The sequence below is a fragment of the Hermetia illucens genome, chromosome 1 (assembly GCF_905115235.1).
Source record: "Hermetia illucens chromosome 1, iHerIll2.2.curated.20191125, whole genome shotgun sequence".
Taxonomy (NCBI): Eukaryota; Metazoa; Arthropoda; class Insecta; order Diptera; family Stratiomyidae; genus Hermetia; species Hermetia illucens.
Window position 1 is genome coordinate 45,402,867 of NC_051849.1, and position 24,676 is coordinate 45,427,542.

Consider the following 24,676-nt stretch of genomic DNA (forward strand, 5'->3'; position numbering starts at 1 on the left):
TCATTCGAAAAATTGTAAATGAAAATCTCCTGAAATGTTCGCGTCAAGGATTGGAAGTAACGTTAATTCTATAATAAAATTTACCGCATTTTGAAAAACATTTATATCAAAAACCCGACTGACAGGAAATTTATATTTACTACCATTAAAAAAGCAGATTGCGCTTTAGCGTGGATATAAGGTCCGTGACATGTGCAAAACGGATTGTTCCGCTCGTAGTATGGCTTCGAATAAGCCAAGGTTTCAACTTAGCTTCAAATTATACAGTAATTGGATTATAAGGAAGTATCTTATCCCTTGCCCAGTCGCACTGGAAAATGTTGGTGTCTGAAGTTGGTAAACCTCCAGACGCAGTAAAATCTTATGGATTCATATATCTTCTATATACTTTGGGAGGTGTTGACCTTAAACCTACCAGATCGATAGTGTAATTTTCCCAAAGGCAGATCACCATAAATTCTATTTTTAACTTGGTCGAAAATGCAATTCTCAGAAAGAGTTAGTATTGCGTAATACTGCAGATGCGAGGTGCTGATTCAATTCAGCCACGCAGAGGCTACTCTAGTTAATTGCTGATGTAAAGAAGGCTGAAAGACACCTACAATTTACTCGAAACAAACCGTCAAGTTGAAGGGCTTCATCCTCTATCTTGCTCGACATAATGCCAGTTTGTAGAATAACATAATATAATGTATATTATTAGTATATTATGCTTAGGAAGCTCAGCTCTAATAATGTGTTTTACTTCAGGACCCTTTAGGTTGATACCACATCCGCTTCCGTCGGAACTATAATATGTCAATTGACATGTTAGCAGAAAAAACGAAATAGGTCCATGATAGGAATCCGAATTTATAAGGATCAGAAAAGAAGAACAAAGAATGACAACATATTATTGGATGGAAATGATTAAAAAGGATATATAAACACATATGCATGTCGATCTGTGGCAAAAACAAAAGATTGCCAAAAATGCATGGTAGAATTAATTACAATCTCACACAGCATGATTCCAGACGCAGTTTTCCTGAGATAAATCGTCTGACTATGCATTGTTATTTAAGACATGCTTGTGTCCGAGATTTATGAACGGAAGGGGAAATCAAACTCTAGACAGATATGTTGGAAACTATCCAATAATAGCTGAAAAAACTGAATGAGACGTTAATTTTGTGTGCAAAAATTGAACATACAGATGCTTCGAGAAAGAAAAAAAACATGGCCTCATAAATAAAGAGTAAAAAGAGTTGTTTTACACAGAGGATCCTGATTATTTTTAAAACGCTTTTCTCTGTTTCTGCGTGAGATGGTTGAACCGCAATGTATGATTACGTCCGTGATTACTCTTGAAATAACTAGTGCCTCTCGAACAGTCCTGGGGGAGCTGAAACACTTTACCAGAAACCGACAACAGTGACGTGTAGGTGTGTTTGGCCAATATCGCCTAAATGAAGTGTAGGGCACCACCACGCACTCGTCCGTCATAGACTGCCCGTTTGAGAGAGGAGGCAGGATATCAGATAAGCCCATTACTGTTTTGAATACGCTACATTTTGAAGAGGACTTATTCTGACATACTAGCGATTGTCAATTTTTGGTTTCTTATTTAAAATATCTTGACAATTATGGATCATATTTTTCTTACCATATCTAGATATTCTAAAGTGGTTTCAGAATTTTTCTTGAATGTTCATATAACGATATTGGAAGTCGGCACATCACTCTGTTTTACATGTTTTATATTGTGACGTGGACCGAATACTTCTACTTTTCTCATTACACATAGTGCTATGTTCTTGCTGTATATAGCTCGTGGTGCTCAGAGGTGGCGGGGAGGGAGACGGAGCGGTAATCCGGTCGGCCGAACCAAAACCAACTGGCCGAGTGGTGGCACCGGGAGACGTTGTATCACATTAGCTTGCCGACCGTGATGCAGTAGGCGGATGCTCCAAAGGCCTAATTAGGGCGATCAGGCCCGAGTCTGCACGGGGACTCATTTGAAGTGGCAATAGTCATGAAACCTTACTAGGGGTATGCTGGTACCATGGGAACCGGGATAGCCCTTGAATTCATATACTTCAGATGAACTCGTATCGTCTGTGCGTTCAGCTCGGTTGTTTTCGGTTGGCCCCCTAGTGGGAGCTTCATGGGAGTTGTGGTTGCGTTCAAGCGAACGGAGACCTTCGGGTCTCAGCGTGGTGTTGCGTTTCAACACGGGTGCCATACTCCTTAGTTCTGTAGAGATTTAGGCAAGTCTTGCATCCACCAATATGAATGCTGAGCCATGCACTTGGTATAAACTGGTACCGTCGTAGCTTACTCCGGCGGGGCTCTGATTGTGGTCACAAAATCAATCCGTTTCTTAAGAGGACCGTGGGATTAAGTCCACGAGAAAGGTACCCACGTAAAACCCAGTGACATAACTGTACATAACTCGTATCATTGGATTGCGTAGCACTAGATAAAAACACGTTCTATAACTTTCATGTAAGTATTTTACACTAAATTATATAACCAGATTGCATAATTAGTTATAGAATTCTTTCAATTGGTACAATTCGAGGCGTATCTACAACCGACGAGATCTGTTCTAACTCTAGAACTAGACTGACTACGAGGGCGGACCTTCGGCCCTTTTATACCCCGTGGAACATTCCATAAAGTCATGCAAAGACTAGAAAACTACTTTGAAATTGAAGTTTTTGTTCTTATCGAAGTTTTTGTTTAGAGCCAGAAACGGCCAGCCTCTCGAACCTCTTACCCTTATTTTAATTTTTGCCAAGATCTATATGGAAATTATCATGACTTTTTGCAATTTCTCAGATTGGGAATTCTTGAAGTGTGCATTACTGAACAGTCTTTTCCCGTCTTCTCAGACTCAGAAAGTAGTAATAGAGATCTCTTATCCCATACCCGCTTTGTTAGATTTAGAGCGGAGTTCTCCTTTCAACCATTCTAAAATGCCTTCGAAATCTTATTTAATAGGCAGAATGATTTCTGAATAAAGTATGTGTGGTAACAGATAGACAGATGCCAACCTGATTTTAGTAAAGTCTTGATTTACATGAAGCCTTGAAAAGGATTGCCTCGCAGGAGTAAATAAAAGGCATCGTATGATGTTGTGCGAGCATTAAGTTCTCCCCTCTCCGATTATTAAAATATAATTGCTTTGGAACAAATTATATCGGTATTTGCAAAACAAAAGTCAACACTAGCGAATAGGAAAACAAGTTTTATTATTTCAAATAATTAATCGCTAGAAATACCGCGTAATTACAATCAGATATAATCGCTTGTTAAAAATCTCCTCTTCGTCTACATTGTAAATTTTTGTTCCAACATTGCCTAAGATTTAGATACAGAAAATCATTTCCAAGACAATTTAAACGTTTTGCAAACCGTAGCAGGATAAATTCTACATTGCATTTATTCCACCGTCTTGGACTTTCAATATTATCTACCCATGGCTACATGAATTGGAGAGAAACTTTGTAGCGCTTCGTAATCTCACTTCACAATATAAAATAGCGAACATTCTCAAAGCCTTGATCATCGAGAATGGTTGAATATGGGAGCATGTCAGATATTTCGGAAATGATTTGTAGTTGTTATCTAATATCTGCAAACAGGAACAAACAGGAAAGAGTTGGTATTGATTTTCGTTTAATATTGAAATTTTGTTCTGAATCCTCAAAAAAATCATTATCTTTCAAGGGTCTCTGGATTTTTCCCTGATAGATACAACTCAATTGCAGATATGGTCACTATGTGACGATACCCTGTGCCGCCATTGATCAAGCAAACATCTTCATCTCCATTACCGCGAGGCGCTGATCATGGTCTTTGGTAGTCAGCTAGCACTCAGCCATAGACAGCAAAAGGGGAATTTATGCGTAGATCACAAAGAATGCCAGTGAATCAATTCCAAGGCGCAGTTGACCGATAGTGTTCATCCGAGATACTGAATTTTTTCGCACAGTTTTCGGCAGTTTGTTGCCATTGACTGTGGTAATGAAGTCAGTCGTTAAAAACTATGTTTTATTTAGATTCAGTCGGTGATCGTGTATGTCAGTCACTTTGGGACAAGTTACTTGCGATCACCTTTGTTGTGAGATACTACGAAAACTATTTACACAGACCAGTGTTTAGGGTGCTGAGGGTTCGTTGTTCCGGGTGCATTATTTTTCGACAGGTAAATCTAAAAATTTCTTAGTGGTTTCTCGAAGTTGAACAAATTATGTAAAACTCAATGATTTCTTACCCTTTTGTGATTAAATAATACGTTGACACTGGGTTTCCCTCGACGAAAATCTGAATTATCGATGACATCATCATGAACTAAACTTGCTGAATGAACCATTTCAGCAAATATCGCAATTTGCCGCTGTCGTTCCAGTAAATTCCTAAAACAAAAATATAAGTTAAATTATGTTAAACAAAGATATTTAGGTTCATTGGAAATGCATATTGCTTATTTATTTATTTAAGGAGAATAAACCGAAATAATCCAGTTCTAGATATTGTTCCCAGAAGGAGTAGAAATAAAAGCGCTTACATTTAAAATTAAAGTATGAGCAAGGATATAGCAGACCAACCTGTGAAACATTATAGAACTGAAATAGTCTCGGAATGGGGGGGGAGGGGGGGTAGAAATGAAGTAAGGGCTCCTTACAGGCAGTTTGAAAGTTTCGGCGTTATGTGTGTTATACAATTCCGTGTGGCAGTCATTAACAGTTGAGTCGATTGGTATTTGATATCCAATTATGATATAAACCCCACTGTCGCAAGTGAGCTTTGAACCGCGATATTCCGTACGGCAACTTAGCGTTATAACCACCGAACCATCTGAATACACTGGAAAACGGGCGTGGATAAGGTGAACTTTTTGCCGAGGATTTAGTCAATTGGCCATGAAGCTGATGAATCTAATAGGGTGGCAACAGGGAATTTACGTTTCACCAAGTCATACTGCTCTTTAGCTGTAAGGTGGCCAAATTAAACAAAAAGAGAAGAGAGAAAAAGATCGGTAATGCTCAGCGAGCGAATGATTACCACTTTTGTGTAGGGTTAATGACAATGAACTTCGAGAATTTTGTTAAAAATTATGCAGAGAGGGATAAAAATCTATTGTTTGGTTTCTAGGCAGGTAAGACTGTCAGGAAGGAACGTAACAGGGAAGCAAGTTAGCTAGAATTTTATAAAGGGAATCAAGAGCCTAATCACATGCTGAACAAGATGACGAATGATAAAAGTGGATAAAGGAAGAGCAGGATGGATAGAGTGGTTGAAGAGTGGTGAATGGCCGGTAACTTCAGGCCAGGTGAGCATAGAGAGATTAAAGCCATCACAAACAATGAAGGCGAGAGAAAGGAAAACTACAGTTCGGGAATTCCTTGCGACTTTGCAGCGATCTAGACTCCGCCGCAAGTTGTCCTACCAAAGTAAGATTGAAGTGTTATCAGCAAGAATTTTCGACAAATTCTAAGCAAGGAATCAAGAGAAAAGATAAAGAGGCCAACACGTCGAACGAAAGACTGACTACTTAATGGTGTTAAAAAACCGCAGAAAATCTAGTAGCTCAGGAGGGTTTACAAAATGATAGCATAAATTATGAACTAAACGCTATAGATGAAATTATGTACAATTAAAATAGAAACAACTAGCATGACTTGTATATTGAGAGGTGAGTACAACAGTACTTTGAGCTTCATCTTTTTATAATAAAATGATAATTAGGCATCAGAAAATTTATATACTAACCAAGATTGTTAACACCTGCAGCTAAGGAACAATTTCCTTCAACCTGATTTTCATTAAAATAACAAACAAAAAGTAAATAGCAAACAGAACGTAAGGAAATATAGTGCGTAAAATAAAATGGCACATGGCTCTCTACTATATAATGTGTCTATTGATAAGAAGGTCGTGACCACTTATCAGTATAAACATTGTATTGCATTACATTGTATTATAATTGAGAGTAACGAGTGTTGTATGTTATTACCTTTCAGTGACAAAGTTGTTTAAAACAATTTTATCACTAAGTGAAGTTCAACCTTCCATCCAGTAAAAACCTACATCCATAATTTTCCCTAAAAAATTTCACCCAGTTCGTTGCACGATTTAATGCATCCATCATCAATCGCTAACCTAATCCATTTATACATAGAAATTCATACGTTTTTCATTGACCCTCACATTGAGATCATATTGGAGGTGAAAAACTGTTGGATATCAAATGGAAAAAAACACCCACGACCATAAATAACGTTATTGTTTACCCATAGGAAGGCTTTAACAGTAACGCAGACAAAGGTATCGCTGGTTTCCAGATTAACAATGTTTTGAAAGACGTAACTTTGTTTACGTGACGAAGCAATATTTTCTCAGAAAAGAAATTACCTGGATAAAATATGTAAAAATATGTTTCCGCTTTCTTTCTTTCATGGTTAATAGTCGTTATATTGGGCATTCAACAATGTGGAAGTGGCTAATTAATTCATTAGGCAGTTGTTGATATGATACTGAATAGTATCGAAGCTAGTAGATAGTTTTCGAAGCTAGTTTACACTCTGAGTTTATAAATATTTCATAAAGCATATTAAATTTAATCCCCAATTAAATATTGTATTTAAATCTTTGAATAAAAAAATTAAAATTTAACACAACCTCATATTGAAATTTATCTTTCTTTCATTGGATTCTGAAATATGGAATTGGACCAAAGCAATAAGCACGATTTTCTTCTCCTTTAGCCTTTATCCGCTTTGGAATCGGCAGATTATTAAACACCATCTAACATATCAACTCATCCTTGCTTCGGTCAACCTTCTGGTTCCTTTCTAACAACTTCGATGATCAGAACAACTTTAGCAAATGTGTTCTAGTCACTGCAAATTCCATCCCTATACCATCCAATAAGTCTCTCTCGGAATTTTTCCACATATCGATCGTTGATGTTCTATTTCGGACATGATCATAGTGCGTTATGCCACTCATCCCAATTACCGCAAGGTAGTCGACCAAATTCCCACCAGTTGTGGAACGTCACTTTGTCTAAGCTGGGCTGATGTGTGAAGCAATTGCCTAGCGTAGTTCGCTATTGGCTGATAGTATTGGTATTTGGTCGTCTGTTGTCAGTCTGTTGTGGGTAGGCAGTAAACAAATCGTATGGTCAACTGAGACAATATTCAGCTTCACTAACGTCATTACGAAATTTCCCAGAGATGACAGTCCAGACACTATATTGAATGGGAGGATTACAAAATAGAGGAGTTTATAGATTTTTCGCCGGCTTTGTGTTCTGTGATGCAGCCCATGGCACCACAACATTGAGTTTCTTGCTGAGGGCAGACATTGATGCGCTAATTCAGAAGGGGCCCTTGCAAGTTCCTCTAGCTTAACAATGAGCGTGCGAATATCTATCGTTAAAGCAATAAGAATGATGAAAAGGTTTAGAAAATTACAAGGAAGTGGAACTCTATAGCAAACCTCGTAGTAAGCTTTTATCCCCAAAAGGATATACCAAGGGCATTTTATATATTTTCAAATTTGGTACAAAATTACTCGGAAAACAAATAAAAATCTGTTTTTTCATGTACTTCTTTGGTAACTAGTTTGAGCAATGGCAGGATATTTACCTCCTATGGCCCACTGGTCTCATTTAAGGAAAATGAAAGAATTCCAATTCAAGTCAATATGCTACATGATCGGGATAAGAACCAACCAGCAGAAGTAGGCATAACAATGAAATAAAGAGTCCTAACAGATTAAAGCTACTTGAATTTGATCGAAACATCTTTCAGAACGAAAAAACCTGGTGAATGAAGATGTCAAGAGAGAAAAGAATGAAAACGATAATTAACCGGGAGTAACTATGACACCTCACTTTTGTCCTGTGTTACCACGGAAATCTTCTGGTTTAATTGATTTTGAGATATACAGACTATACATGGCACTGAAGAAGGGAACAAGTTGTTCCCAAAAGCATAGAACTACTTCTAGCGATGGAGACGGTGTTGATTTTTTTAAAAAAAAAGTTATTTCCGTAATTGTTCCTGCAGACTGAAGAAATTATCTCTTTCAATTTAAGTTTCATCTTCATTTTCGTCTTATTCTTCTTATTATTAATTGATTATGTAAATTTTATATTACCCTGTAGTGTAAATTCTACAATAGTTTCCGAAAAAACCTGAATAAAAAGTTAAACAATTATTTGAAACGATCTATTGCATACACGAGAGACCGGGGAAGCCCAATTTTGCTCAGCTAGTTTTATTAATAAACTGTACATCACTTCTTTGGTACGCTGGCATCGTTATGCGCTGCTAGTTTTCCCGAAACCACTATTTTCATTAACATGTGCTCTAACTGTGTACGCAGTTCCACACACTATTTATGTGTATTTTATAAAAGATATTGGTAAAATTTGCTGTTTTTGTAGACTCAACCAACTTGTGCTGGCAATTCTTTACCAATCTCTTTTAGTATTTCATCTCCAGGAAAGAAAGTTGCTCATCCATGTAGTTTTATCAGCTTTTCGTTAACAAAACAAGATACTTATTGGCCTCCTTTTTACTTGTTTTTTAATAAAAATAAAAATTCATTACTTATTCCACCTTTGCTAGGATTTTGAGAGTTTCTTGTTTTGTTGTTTCTTATTCTTTGTTCTTCACTATTTTGCGGAAATTTAATCCTTCATTTTGAATGTTTCTTCGATTTGATTTATAAAAAGTGAACTGAACCTTCTCCTTCACCGCGTCGACAATCAATTCATTTGGTTGGGATCCCTAGCACCGAATAGTATGTGCGTATGTTCACAAAGTACGGAGAAATTACCTTACATTGTAGGACGAATCTACGCTTCGAGACGTCACAAAAGAATCTATCTATTGGCAGAGGTCCATCCAAGATACTATGCGAATAAAAAAAAGGGAGGCTACCGCGGGTAGTTGCTATAAGTTGCGAATCTGGAGATTTAGTATTTCTAATGAACTGGATTCTTGGGGATTGTCAGAATGACCATCTGGGTTGATCATGGTAAACGACTAGCGCAGAACTATTCCAAAAACTTAAAGAGGAATGGCTAAGATGTTTGTGCTGTTCTGCCGGCACCGAAATGCAGCTTCACTAAAGTATTCCGTCCTCTGTGCTAGCTAGATAGCATGTGGGAGAGGATCACTTTGGACCCTTCAATGAAGCTTCACTTACTTAACGTACTTGAGTAGTAAATTTTGCTAATTGTCCTTGGGCCTTTAGGACAGGGTTGCCTAGTGGTTGACCACGGTAAACCCGCATTGGCACTCTGACCATTTTCAAATTCCCAGTCGCCAGGGATTTGTTGCGACTGGTTTTTCGAAGGAAGAGCTTAGCTTCGGTTCAGTGTTGAAGGCTAGTAATATCAATATTAATAAGATATTGCAGCCTTCTACAGTTAAGCTCTTCTTGCTGCTCAGATTTTTTAAAAAAGAATCAACAACATAAAATGTGTGGGTGGAGAGGTCCCTTACATTAGGGAAGAGGGGGGGGGGGGGGGGGGGGGGGAGCGGTTACGTACAATTTTTTTTCACCGAATATAGTCACGAGGGGTATCAAATGAAAGACCCCTGTTAGTACTTTATGGGGCGGATATTAGTTTTGACATAAGTTTCAAAGGGGTGGAGTGCGGGGGTCCGAAACCGTCAGTTACTTCATTGACCCGTTCTCAGAAACTACCCAACCCAACTATCTGAGAAAAAATGTGGTGGTCCATGCACAGTAGTGAGGCCTCAGAATACACCCCACACCGATACCTGTCAAGTGACTAGGAACCTCCTTTAATTTTATTCTAGAATTTGTCAATTTGATGGAAATTTCACTATTATTAACAAATTTATTATAGATCAAATCTGTTACTTTTGTGAAAATTTTCGGCATTCTTTGAAAGTTAGTATCATACTAAAATGAATAATAATAATAATCATTGGCACAACAACTCCAATTGGATCAGAGCCTTGAAGTGTGTTATAGCACTTCATTGAAGACCGTAACGATACACTACAGTAACACTGTAGGAGACAATATGGTCAGCATTGCGCTCGCCTGAGATTATTACCCTACCCTGATTTGACTTAGGTACTCATTCACAGCTGTGTCGACTGATATCCGACGTCAAATCACGATATAAATTCCACTGCCACCTGTGAGATCTAAACCGTGACTTTCCGTACGACAGCCTTGTGCTCTAAAACCGCTCAGCTATCCGGACACTAAAAAGAATAGTATGACAAATTAAATACATAAAGGTTACGTGTTAGGTAGGTACAAATAGGATGAATGCCCACTCAAATTTGCTTGTGTAAGCAATACACAAAACCTTTCATACCTGAAGGGTTCAGCTTCGAGTTTCCCGACTTATTTCTATGAAGTATGCGGTGCTAGCAAATTACTGCAATAAATTCTGAAATCGGTAAACTCTAGAAAAATAGCTAACTTTTCTATTTTGCGGCGATTCTTTGCGTTAAACCCGACTCTCGTAATGGGTTACTATACGCTTCAGCCTACTATCAGTCAAGGAGTGCTTTGCACATTTGAAGAAGAATATTTATGTGTTTACAAGCGGGGCACCTTACGACCCATAACCATAATAAAGCCCATTTTCTATTCGTCTATGAAACTATAGTCCGATGACAGTGCCTGGTCTCCCGGAAACCGAGCAGTGTGTAACTTCCGTTGTCCACGGAGCCCACCCATTTGCTTCGAGTCTTTTTTGGTAGTCGTTTACCTTCTACCTTGCCTTTTCTCACTGTTGTCTCTCATTCTCCATCCACCGTTCACCCTCACTGGGCTTTAAATTCTGCTGAGCACGCAATGTTCGAAAGCATTGATTGCACTCTGCCACAACAAGACAGATTAACTTAAGGTTCTATACATTGTGAACTTAGTTTTGTTGTGTTCAGAACTGCTGACAAGTCTCATCCGCCTGTTGATTTCGCCTATTTCGTTGTTGTCTTTTGCGAGAGTCTTTCTTCTGCTTTGTGTGGTGATTTTGATCTTCTCTTCGTTCATTTTTATGCTAACTTCTTTCGCCACATCATCAAGCATTACTAGGGTCTCCTTCGAGGTTTGTCAGAATATTTATATTATCTATCACTACCTATCTAATAGGGCATTCTGACAGGCCATAATTCACTAACTGGGCATATGTGCCCCGCCTATGGACGCATCAGGCATCAGATCTTTGGTGCCGATGTTCTCCAATTGCGAAGGGTAGCATCACATCCACTAACGGAAATCCTGCGATACGTTAACGAATCCGGAATATTCCGTTAGACGGGGGAGGCGGGTACAATGGGCCAACACGGCCTGAGTACTCAGAAGCTGTAGCTTCTCCCTCACCATACACACACACACACCTATTTAATAAGATTTTATTTTAACCAAAACTTTAAAAATGTGAAATGGTCGTATTTGAATATTATACATCCAAAAGATTGGCAAAGGTAGAATTTCCAAAACCATCCGCGGGGTGGAGACGACAAGGTTATGAAACAGAAGGGAACCTTCAATCTTGATGAAAACTAGTAGCGATCACCCTTCTCCCATAAAAAATTATGTTTCAAAGAAAATATAAAACGAAAAACCGGAGGTACCCTTCCTTCAAGGCTAGTAAATAAACGCGGATACTGCCCTCTGTGAAGAACTATTACAGTCACCCCGTTAAAAACGTCCGCGGCCCAAAAGGAACTTTAATAACAACATTAATAAGCTTATTGGTAGGACAATTATCGCCATCATTCACACAGAAGGAATGGGAGTTCTTCTCAATAATGGTCCTTGTGAATCGTAAGGGTAATTGTCCTACCAATAAGCTTATTAACGATATAAAACCGTAAAATTTTAGCGGCCGCAACTCTGTAGCGGGGTTAGACAGGGATGACTTTCCTCTTCCATGTACGTACTCTTATTTTTCTCTCTACTTTCGGTGAATAGTTGGTAAATCAAACTATATCATGTTAATGGAGTCGGAGAGAGATAACTTTCTGCTTCTCTCCCGACATCATCCCTACACCCCCGCTCCCGGGGTGGGTTTAAAAAAAAAAACCTACAATTATGACATGAAAATAGCTCCACTTTGAGGCGCCATAACTTTTTAAGGCGGTAACCACCACAAGTTAGTTAGGAAGGACCTACACTATCACCTCTGTCAGGTTAAAAATTCAACCTTTACTTTATTTAAAATTACAGAAAATGTTGAGAGCGTGAAATATACTCGAACTTGATATATAAATGATAAATAATGATTTACTATCAGTCATTATTGTCTTTTAAGGAGAAAATGGCCCGACCAAGCGGGAAAATCTACAGCATTAACAGTTTGAATCGTACAAAGGTTGAATAGAAACTTTTTAGGGAAAAATCATTTCTTCTCTGTCCACTGCAGACTTTATTAAACTTCGGCATCTACGGCGTTCAATTCCTTAAACCTAAAAGCGGAATCTTTTGGGATGGTTTCTTTCTTCTTCTCCATTGCTACCTTTAAAATTTTCAAAGGCCGTGCGAACTCTTGGCGAGAGAAGAATTCGCCGAAGAATGTTTGCCTCTACATGAGGATGGGCAATTCTGTAGCCTGCATAACGACGAAATTTATGAGCAATACCATGACCGTCAGGTTATGGATAAAATCTGGCTCAATAGGTTGCGGTGGGTGGGTCACTTAATCCGTATGGATCAGGATGATCTAACCCGAAAAGAAGACGAGGCAGACCCTGTCTGAGATGGAGCGATGGCGTAGGCCAAGACACTAGACAGCTTTTAGGGATATCGAATTGGTGGACCTCGGCACAAAACCGGGATGTCTGGAATTCCTTATTAAGGTAAGCCTAGACCGCATAAAAATATTTTTTTTACAGAAACCTTTTCGCCAAACCTTTTAAGGCTTTCCAGATTCTTACCTGGCCACTTTAAATTTTTACAGACCTTAAAACTATTACTTACCCTGACTCTTTATTCATGTGATAATTTACAGCTCTAGCCATTAACATTACTACCATTGGTCTGAGGGCTTTTCCTTGTCCATCAAAATAATATGATGATATTGTTTTCAGTTCCATTTGGCTTGAAGCTTGTAGAAGTAACTAGATGAAAAGTGGAATGATGAGTATTAGAAAAATATTTGGATAGATTTTATAAAAATTGTAGACCTCTTGAAGGTAAATTGGGCATCGATAAATGACTTAGTAACTAATTTCAAGCGCCAGCTTCACGTCAAATCATTCATTATTTCACAGAGAAGCATAAATTGACAAATAAAGGAAGGTTCAGTTATTTGTATTTGCTTACAAAAAAACATAAGATGTATCTCACATTTATGGTTGGTTCCTAAAGCAAACCCAGCAAAGTACTTTTCATTTTTTCTCAAGGTTTGGTGTACATTTCTGAATAAAAGTGAGAAGGCGCTACGGTAAACCCGAAAAATAATGAACACAACTTTGGGGAATGTAACCTGTCCTGGGATCCAAGAGCTTTTTTCTTGGTTTGTATGATTTCCTTCTACTCTGTGTGGTTAAAAAAATTCAATGTTAAAGACACTGTACCATTGTTAAAACCCGCTCAGTAAGAGAAGTCGAAAGTTTGTGTTTTTGGACAGCACATTTAGACTCAAGAAGGATCCTTGACTAAAAGAATTGTCAAAGAATAGTATACTATATACATACATATATAATAGATAAAAAATAAATATAACAAAAAATAAATAAAAAAAAGTTTATTCATTTAATTGGAGACCTTTTATTACTGTGCAGAAACTGCATTTCGGGAACCAAACTTTACGAATTCGACGTGATCAACTGCCTCTTGAAATATGGTATCTTTCATGGAAAAAAATAATTTTTTGCTCTGTACAAGAAATTTTTCTTCTAGTCTTTGAACAAAAGTATTTGTAACGCGGTTTGAAATGGAGGTTGCGAATTAATTTTCAATAGATTTAGTCCGCTCCAAACAGAGGAGTGGGAGAACACAGAAAACAACGAAGAAACTGCATCAAGAAGGTTTATCCTAAGAAATGAAAACGAGGAGTGCTCAAGAAGCGTTTACAATTGTAAAAGATCTATTAAAACAAAGTTTCAAGGATGTTTTCACTTGTGATTGGTATATTGAATTCTAAGTTTAATTTAATTTCCCTTTGAGGGTTAGATGAGACCTTCTATTAGTACGTTGACATATTATATTATGCCAAATTCGTTTTAAAAGTTTCCCAGGATCTAGGTAACTATTTATGTTAGAAGAGCAAACAGAAATATGGAAATTATAGTTTTCGATGTCAAACAAAATTGTTCCAGAGAAAATATTAAGTAATTAGCAAATCACAGCAATGTATGAATTTCGCACGGTATGCAAATCATCCATTTATTCATTCTTTTTCTCACTTTCTACTGTAATTGTACACCAAGCTAGAATACGAGTACATATGTATATACGTAAGTTAGTCTCTTCTTGGCCAGAAACAGTGAATTGAAAACGTCGTTGGCCTCAAACGTTCCGAAAATTGGAAAAGCAAATAAAAGAACTTGAAAAATGTAAAAAAATAGATTTCATGAATGATCTTTCGAGTAAAATGGAAAAGCTAATATGAAGCTGACACGTGAAGATTTTTGGCTTGGATATATAGAATAAGAATAAGATGGTTTGCTTTACAAACTAGGCATGCGATATTACATAACAATATCCAAAAAAACCTTTTTTGAAAGATTTTTATGACTTTTTTTTCTCAATATTCTTCCACGGAAATGAAAGATAAATTGATTAAAGTTTGCAAAGAGCAAACAAGATTATGGGATATGTTATGTATATATTTACCTTTCGTATGTCATCATATATATATTTAAGATCATCCTCCAGTAGTAGATAGGGATCGACTTGTATCTCTCGTACTGGTCCAGCTGGCTGTTGTGTATGTACAGAACTGTATGTTCTTATACATGAGTGATGAGTTGTGTTTGTGCATGGCTTATTGCAAGACTGAAATAAAAAAAAGCCATTGGTCAATTGATGGGTGATAATTTAGAAGTAAATTTAAGTTTCGCAAAGTTAACTAATTAAATATAAAAAACTTCAGGTGTATATTAAAGCCAATTGTATCAAGAAGTAGATTTTTTCCGATGTCTTTATTTCTTAGCAACATTGCTTAATCTGATCAAAAACATCTCAATTCCAATTGAAAAAAAAATTTTGCTATATGATAAACTTTAGGCATACTTTACCAGAAATATAGTAATAATCAGACTCTTATTCTAATGTGATTACCAATTTAATTAACTATAATTTTAGGATGTAATAAATTTCCTGATGCGTTAGAAAGCAGAACTTGGGCCCTCTATCATTTTCTCAGATTTTACGGGAAGAAAGTTTATGAGCACAAGGCGTGCCACATTCTAAGTGTATTTTTTTGCTCACTCTTCCCGCACTTCCCCTCCCCCCAACACTTCCCGGTTAATTAAATAAAAGTGAAAGCAAAATTAGTTTCCGGAAGGGATCGCCTGCTTTTTAAATAAAGAGATCCTAAATTCAAACTGCTTTGGAATAATAATATCATTATATGATATTTGAAAGTATTGAAATATGTTGCTCCCAAATGGTGCATATTTTTTTATATTATAATTAGTGGTACTTACACCAAATTTCTTAGATTTGGCTGCCATTTTAAGGGATAAAATAATTGCGAACAGTGTACGCTACATTCACACATAAGACTCCGCTAGATAAAATCACCTGGACCACAGTTTTTTGGAAGAAAATACAGCAAAACATGTGTCAAAAGTAGAAATCAAAAGCGTAGTGCTTCAGATATAAAAGGTTTTGTCTAAGAATATTTAGGTGTACGATCCATTGATTTCATACGAAAGAGGCAACTTTCACGTACTAAACCTTTGTTAATAATGGTAACATTTTCACCAAACTTTCCATTATAATGAGTTTGATATAATGTCCTAAATTATCATAATTCTGTTTTCAGATTGTTCAATTGATGTCAAAACTAATACTAACTTATCACTGTTCTTTAATTGATATCCCACAAAGCTACGCTCGGTGAAACAAAATTTTACACCTTTCTTTGCATGTGTGTGACTTCCCAGCTCAATCTTGAAAGAAATGATTCACTTTATGCGTGGAGATCCACTGATCCAACCTTTCGTGTTGCTTTTGAGTAAAAGTCAGTTCTAATGCTTGAGCGGATATTGTGACAATTCTGAAACAAACGCAAGAGGTTCCATATTGCGCGAAGCATTTTATCGTGGACCTGTAGCTCTGGCAAATGGGAGGGATGATAGACCCTCTGTTTATGAGCGATACATTATCTTAGGACTCTAAGACTAAATAAATGAAGAACATGCGGACAGTGACCATCAGGCTACCATTTTCCAGGTGGGACTTGCGAATTGAACATACAGGAAATTAGATGAGCAAATGTTCAAGAAAATTGCAGGATATAGTGCCAACGGGAAACTCAGATGGAAAGATATTACAAATTTTCGGAAAAATGCAGAACGCATGTGATGCTTCAATGCCTCACTGCATTGTATTCAAGAAGGGAATGCCCAATTCGGGGTGGGTTCAGAAATTGAAAAAGGTCGCAAAGTCTGTCTTAAAGTCAGCAAATACAGCTAACGTAGCAGCAGCCGGTTTCAGTAGTAGTACTGATTCCGAAATATAATAAGCCTATGAGCAATCCTTAGATCAATATGCCCATTAAACGAAATGAGTAAACTATTCGAACGGATCATTTGGGTCAATAGCAATCGCAGAAAAGGCGGGTAATCTTTCAGATAGGCAGTTCGAATTCCAAAAGCAGAGATCTAGTGTTAATGCGATCAGTACAGTAATTAAAATAGCAGAGACAGCAATGAGGACTAATAGATTTTGCTCAATAATTACTCTCGACGTCAAAAACGCCTTGAATTCTGGCAAGTGGAATAAAACAGGAAAAAAGCCTTAGCTAAATGAAGTATTTTCAAGTATCGGGTACATATCGTTTCGGACTATGAACCTGAAGCATAGCGGACAACTGTGGAGATGCATAAGGATTATCCTCGGTCCTCCCCTGTGAATAATAACGTATAATGGAATTTTGACATTATAGTTCCCCGAAGAGGTTATTGGCCAATGTGGCACAATACATCAAGGATATCGAGATACTTATAAACTACGAAATTTAGGAAATTAGATCCTGATTTGAAGGTACTGGTGTTGCTCTCGCAGAGCATAATAATGAAGTAGCTCTAATCACTAAACGAAGAAAAAAAACATATACGAAAATCAGGGTTGGCAATCGGCGTTCAAATATCTAGGAATCATGACTGGTGACTAACTAAACTTCAAGCTATATCTTGAGAGATTAGTAAAGGAAAGCAATTGCTTTCGATTTTGCTGACGCAGTTCCTGTCCGAGCATTGAGATTACAAAAGAAATCTTCCTAAAAAAATCTCATAGAGAAAAAATGGGAACTCCATACCAATTAAATGTTTTGGGAATATCTTGTGTCTACCGTACACCATCCGACGAAGCCGCATGTGCGCTAGAAGGCATAGCCCTCATCGACATCTTGACGAGCGAGGGTCAATTCTTTTATTATACAATCGGTTAGTACTATATCAATCGTTGACAATTAGCACTTACTGAATCTATTCTGGAATGGCAAAAGAAATAGGACGATCCACCTAAAGGACGCGGAATTTATATAATTATCCTAGATATAACCGGCAAATATTTTAGGATTTTTCAGCGGGACCTTAAATTTAATTATAATTCTGATAAGGATCTTTAATTGTACGGTGAACAAAGAAATCTCTTTGGATTATAGAAATATAGCCATAGAAATAAGTGAGATTTTTTCGATATGTCGATTTGCAAAAACGGTGCGATTTAAAAAGAAATCAAAATTTTCGACAAGAATCGACCGACAATAGTTTACAAAAAGAAAAACTATGGGATTTATGGCCAAAATCTTATGTACTTCCATGCAGAATGTAATCATAAGTATACAATTAGAATGTCAAGTAAATCGGCCAATTTTTGTTACGGTGGAAGCTATCGACGGGGAACTGTTGGCACTCCAGAATTTCGTGGACCACGTACGTTGAGATAAGAGGACCTCCGAAAAAAGCTAGTGAATAACAACCCGCAGAAATTGATCTTGCCCCCGCCACCTAATATGAGAAAGAGGTTGTTCTAGTGACTAAACGTCTCACATAATCATATGGCAGGGACCAGCGTTTGATTATGAACCTTTCTGATTAAAACAAATATAGGAAGGCAGACAGACGGACAGACAGGCAATGAACCGATTTTATAAAATTCTGTTTTCCAAAAAATCTTAAAAACGTCGTTCGATGTCTCAATGATAAGCAGGATGGATCACTATAAGCGCAAAGACGAATTTTCAAAAAACAAGGCCAACATCTTTTGGGCTCCTCACATAAGCGAAAATTTCATTGCAACATCGGCATTTTTCATTCTTCGCTACTCTTTTCTGTATTTGGGATTTTTTTTTACTTTAGATTTTATCCATTCGGTTTATGCTTTACATCATAAATTAAAAGTTCTTCATGATTAACACTGCCCAAAATAGCATATTTCTCAAGCTTTGCACAACTACCTTTAAACTGCTGAGTTAATCGTCTTGTTCAGTTTGGAACGTGCATGAAAAGAGAGCCGTAACCATCTATAATACATACGGTGATCATAAGTAAGTAAAGTGAGTTACTTGAACTGAAAAAGATCAATGGAATAATTTTGTTGCTTTTTGCGGAAATATTTAAGATTGTTTCATGTTTCCACTCCATTTATTGTAATTGGAGGCACAGGGTCAGTAGACCAATAATTGCCTAGTTCTAAGAATTTCCTATAAATTCGTACAAATGGAATAATCCTGCTTTATCCACATTATCTTATATTTTTTTCTTTTGATGATCTTGATCATCAGTCAGAATAAAGATCTATGGTAGACGGGCATCTATAGATTTTCTCTGATCATGTACGCTCGTCTTTTATATTTTTTTTTTTTTGAAAATTACGTGGACGACTAGTCCTTAGCCTTCCCTGGCTTATATTTTTCCCTGCTTAACCACAGATATATCAATGTTTTTTGTTCAACAATTCTAGGACCAGATTCGCCACTAAGAATTGTATTCTGGAACAAATGCTTCTCCTCTCAACTGACTTGGCATCTCACTGTTTATCTCATTTTATTTTCTACACTACATCAATTTGGCCTACGAGTGGTTCATAAGAAAATAGCTTACATCGATGGAATTCTCGAAACATAAATGTGTCTTTAAAACACTCCAACCAATTCCTCCAAATAGTCCTAGTACTCCTAAGACCTAACCAATTGACAAGTACATACATATATATAGAGTTTGACTGGAATTTTTAGAATTATCCATTGAAATAGCTTGATGAGTTTTGATCCTAGTCCACAAAATCATAATTTTTCTCTCGGAAAGGCTATCCTAGTTTCGTATGGCAGGGAACCAACTTGTAACGAAAGATAGCATCACGCCCAGATAAAGCTTTGAATTGTACATCGCATTTTTTCTTCTTTTGCTTTTTAGGACAACGAAACCAATTGATGATCCATCCTCAGGCAGTATTCGGTTGATACAAAGACGTGCGATCATGACGACGACGATGATCAGTGCGTCCAAGTCAAGAAGTTTGATAGTTGGTAGTTTAATTTAACTTTCCATGTCGGTAGCTACTTTGCATATTATGATTTAACTCGTGAAGATTCTTATCAACATGTACATTTGGAAGAATAAGGAATAAATTACCGACACGCTTAACTACTGCTTTCGGAGCGAAACGTGTGACCATTAGAGGTCTTCCATCTTAATATCTACCATATTGGATAACAGTGGGTTTCCCCATACGAATTCTTGTTTATAAATATTGTCGTTAAAGCTGAAGATGTTTATTTACCCTACAAATGATTCATGAATTGGTTCTTAGTTTAGTAGGGCTTGCAATAGATAGCAATTTTTGAATTAGTTCTATAAGGTCAGTAATGTCAAACTTCCAACAGTAAGTGAAGCGATGGCTTCATCACTGTTAATTGTTAGACTTCGTATCTTCTACAGAAATTCAATGGCGTTGAACAGTGAGTCTGCTATCAACTGTCAACAGTTTGTAGAGCCCATAAACCTGATTGCCTATATTGCACTATGTATAACCTGTCTAATTGGGCAGACTGGCTTCTGCATCTTTTAACTTATAATTATATAAAGTATAAATTCTTTTTGTTCATTTTCCTCCTTTATTTTCTTTTTTGTCCTCCATTTGTTTCAAATATTTACTCATCAGGTGTTTTTTTCTATTTATTTTTTTTCTATGGTAAGGATCTTCCGTATATCTAATTTTATTTGTTTTCCCCAGAATTCTGGAATTAGACACTAGACGACTAGTACACTATTTTGTGACATTCAATTGCCCCTTGAACCTAATTTAATAAAAAAGGACCACTTCTGCTATCAAATTCAATTTGTGCATTTACTTCTTTCAAGTCGTAATATAATTAACTTTCCTATAGAATCCACCAATGTGACATCAAAATGAAAAACTACATCAATTTGTTGTTGGCATCGATACCGCAGAATTTCGATATCATTTTTGTCAATGTCAATACTAACAGTAGATGCTTCAAGGCTAGGATGTTTCAAATGCTGTTTGACTCAATAGGTTACGGTGGGCGGGTCACTTAATCCGTATGGATGAAGATGATCCCCCCCGGAAAGTCTATAAGGGCAATATCTATGGTAGAAAAAGAAGACGAGGCAGACCCTGCCTAAGATGGAGCAATGGCGTAGGTCAGGACGCCAAACAGCTTTTAGGGATTCGAATTGGTGAACCTCGACGCCAAACGGGAATGTCTGGAGTTCTTTATTAAGGCAGGCCTAGACCGGATACCGGTTGTTGCGCCATTGATGATGATGATGATGAATATTAGAGGGGAGGTCTAGACTTTAAGTAGTCCTTTGAGAGTTAGTATAGATTCTGAATGTCCCATGATGACATGTCTTGCGACCTTCCCGGCCATGCGTGGTCTGAGGAAGCTGAGCATGAAGTGAATAGAAGCCAGCTTCAACATTGCATTGAATTATGGAGTCTTTCTTCGCGTTTTGATATTCCACTAACTCAACAGTTTGAGATGTGTAACGAAAGTTGCCGAAATCTACAGCTCTTTTATCTATATCCGAGTTTTAAGAAAAGCTTCAATACATCTGCCTACCTTTCTAATGTTTCAGATATACTCTACACGTCAGAATGATGGAAATAGTTTTTTCATGGGCCAGTTTGGTCACGTTAGAATCTTTGGCTCCCATGCGATTGATACTAAGAACTCTGATACAAAGATCATATCAAAACATATTTCTCGTAACTATATTGCGAGCTGAGGTATATTTTGTTTGAAAGCCAAGTTTTTGAAACATCCTCTAAAAAGGGTCCGCACTTCTCTATTCAAAACTTCACCTTCAGAATGATGGTTGCGATAAAAAAAATGATATGACTGTAGAAAGGTATACAGATTATCTGAATATCAGAGGTTGCATACGGAATCGCTCTTCGTAGGCTGCAGACGAAAAGTTGTTATTGAGAAAAGTATTTTCGGGGCAAAAAAAAAACAAAGAATGTTCTGAGATACGAGTGGAGTTTTGGTTTTGGCCATGTAAAAGGGTTAGTTTAGTTAAAGCTTTCTAATCTAAACGAATTGAAAATCCTCAAAATTGGTTATTATTGATGTTTTCTAGGAGTTTCTTAACGCGATGGAATTATAGAGAAAAAGTGCACAGTTACCCAAAGTTTGGTAATTTTTATATTAGAACTCCTATTTTAAATAACAAATTTTTAAGAACTTTTTTTTTCATAGAAAGGTTTATTTTTACATTTCCTCTTCACATAAGAAAGAAAACAATGATTTTTTTGCCCTGATATGGCCATGATATAGCTGTTTATAAACAAAACACTGTTTTAACTGATTGATGCAATATCTCAACTCTGGAAACTTTGAAAGAAACTAATCTCTTTTGTTTCCTGTTTTTGGTTATGGCGTTAAAAAAAGATTAAATATGAACGAAAATTTATAATTCTGGCATTAAAAATTCATAATTCTGGCTGCGTATGTGTATTACAATCCCTTAAAATTTAAAGGGATGTGACGGGTGCAAATTTTGCCTTTTTTATTTTTCTCAAACGGTTTATTTTTTGAGAAAAAAAGACAGTTATTTTGATGAAATTTTGCACATGATGATGTTTAAGTTTTAAAAAAAGGATTGATGAAATTTTTTAGGCCGCTTTCTGTTTGCTACAGATTTTTTAATAAAACGTCAAAAATTGACGGCGTGGGTGATTACGGGTCATTGAAATGTCCGAAAAACAACAAAAAACGGGGTTTTAATCAGCATAAAATTCTCTATAGAATGAGCCACAATCAAAAAATTTCGATAAAAAATAACAAAGTGGCGGCAATTTTGTGAATTTTTCAGTTTTTGGCGCCTAAAAACTGAGGTTCTTCTATTGATTTGAATGGGTACAGCAACATATTAAAATTTCGAAGCGAATGGTCAAGTGGGTTTTTTCAATTACCTACACCAACCTTAAAAACGTTGATTTGAAATAAAGGGGTGTATAATATATTGTATGTTATATATATACTATTATACTACCTATACTATAAAAAAAGTGTTTCTAGAGAATCGATATCAGACTGCCCCTGTTACTTTATTCGTGCAGATACCCAAATTTTTATTTTAAGTTCTAAGCGTTCTATACGGTCATTATCATATTTATTTTTTTTTAATTTATCACTTGGCTACTTTCTTGAAACTTTTAGCCCCAGTCCTTCCCTTTGCAACTGATGTCAAAACTAAGAACTCTTTCAGAAGGTACTAGTCAATACTGTCCTTTAAACACCCCGGTTTTAGGTGTATAGGGTGGTGGACCCTAAATCAAAATAAAATGATAACTTCCAATGTATTCACAGTTGCAACATTTCCAAAAAATTTCGACTGATGCAGTGTAGTTGGAGAATCCTCATTCAATTTTGATGTGGCGTTTAGAAGGTCGCTTGAATCAGCGTTGGGTAAAGTTGATGCACTCATGTTAGTCAAAAAATGTAAATGCATAGGAAAAAACCAGTAGCGTGCAATGAGTAGCAAATACTGTGATCATCCAGGTAATATATTAACATGTTATGATGTAATCACGGCAAGAACTCGTATCTAAAATGCACTAGTAGAAAGAAGTGATGCAAAAGAGCGGCTCCAAATACATTTATTTTTGTTTTACATTTACCATTAATTTTACTAAATATAGACTTTTTTTATTTTTCTGTAAATTTTGCTGTAGTTTAAATTTCAATTGCTTGAAATTGCCAAAAATTTAAAAAAAAAACCTCATTGCTTATTTTGGTGAGTATTTACCGTCGAATTTGAATTGAATTCTAGCACTAAGCAATGCGGCAAGTAGTCTTGACGAGTACTATTAATATGCAATTATGGGAAATTTTTAAATTTGAAAGGATACAAGTAGATCTTCAATTTATATAACTTTATTCAAATGTTTATTATGTGTTTTGTTAAATCGTCATTTTTTTCTCGCAACTTTGAATTGTTTCAATATGAAAGTGACTCTAAAAATTGAAGTGGGTACAGATTGGTATATTTCTGGCTTTTAATTCTTGTAAATAAACCCATAAAGGGTTGATGGATTGTACAATAGGTTGTTGTACTTCCTTTTCGATTTTATTAGATATCGCCTTACGAATTAAGCAAATAAACTTGTTTTTAAAGTTAATATTACCTCGGTTTACTGTGTGTCTATCTGTCTGTCACACGCACACAGCTCAGAAACGGTTACTCTTATTGGTACGAAATTCGGTGGGAGGATGGAATCCCCATACATGCAAAATGGGGTGTAAAAAAGGAGTATAGGTTTGGAAATACCTTTCATACCTTATATCTATCTATATCTGTTCAAATAAGGTTAATAATAATATTTTATTGTATTTTTTAGAAAATGTCTGGGAGCCCTCTTTAGCACCTTAGAATCATAATATTTCGTACGAGTAGTAATGTAAGCTATACTAGAAACCATGATACTACTAAGTTTGGTGGAAATTGCACTATTTTTAACAAAGTGATATTAAATCAAAATTGTGGCTTCTGTGCAAATTTACTGCAATCTAAGACTTTGAATGTCAGTATCAGGCTAAAGTGAACAGTCTGACATAATATATGCCTATGCGTTACGGGATAGGTACAAGTGAGACAAATGCTTATTCAAACATATAAGAAATACACAAGCGAAACGTTTAACTTGCAATTGACTTGTTTCGTTTGTTTACATAGTAAACAATTTCTCAATTTGAAAATAGAAAATGAAAAACAAAATAGTTCAGATCACGGTATTCCTTAACTTGAAAAACTTCTTCTTTTCTTCTTGATTCCTTAGAAGAACTTAAAAAAGTTTTAATGGATCATATGATTACGGAATGGTTCCAGGGAAATCCGAGCTGCTCGAAGCGAGCGAGGTGTGCGAAATTGTGTTGAGCCGTAAAGCTCCACTAAATTGTGCTATCGCCATGCGTTTAATGATCATTTCTCTCTAGTGGAGAGAAAGGAGCTGAGATGCTGCAAGTGTTCGA

General features: G+C 36.5%; 1 protein-coding gene across 2 annotated transcripts in view; it reads right to left on the reverse strand.

Moving 5' to 3' along the window:
• The window catches only part of LOC119646547 (all trans-polyprenyl-diphosphate synthase PDSS1), a 213,702-nt gene that overhangs the window by 20,086 nt on the left and 168,940 nt on the right, over positions 1 to 24,676 (reverse strand). For both annotated transcript variants that reach the window (XM_038047022.1, XM_038047021.1), the window contains 3 exons: positions 14,836 to 14,997; positions 12,976 to 13,115; positions 4,262 to 4,403 (listed from right to left, as the gene is read on the reverse strand). In XM_038047022.1, the coding sequence (XP_037902950.1) occupies positions 4,262 to 4,403; positions 12,976 to 13,115; positions 14,836 to 14,997 (444 nt within the window). The remainder of the gene's footprint in view (positions 1 to 4,261; positions 4,404 to 12,975; positions 13,116 to 14,835; positions 14,998 to 24,676) is intronic.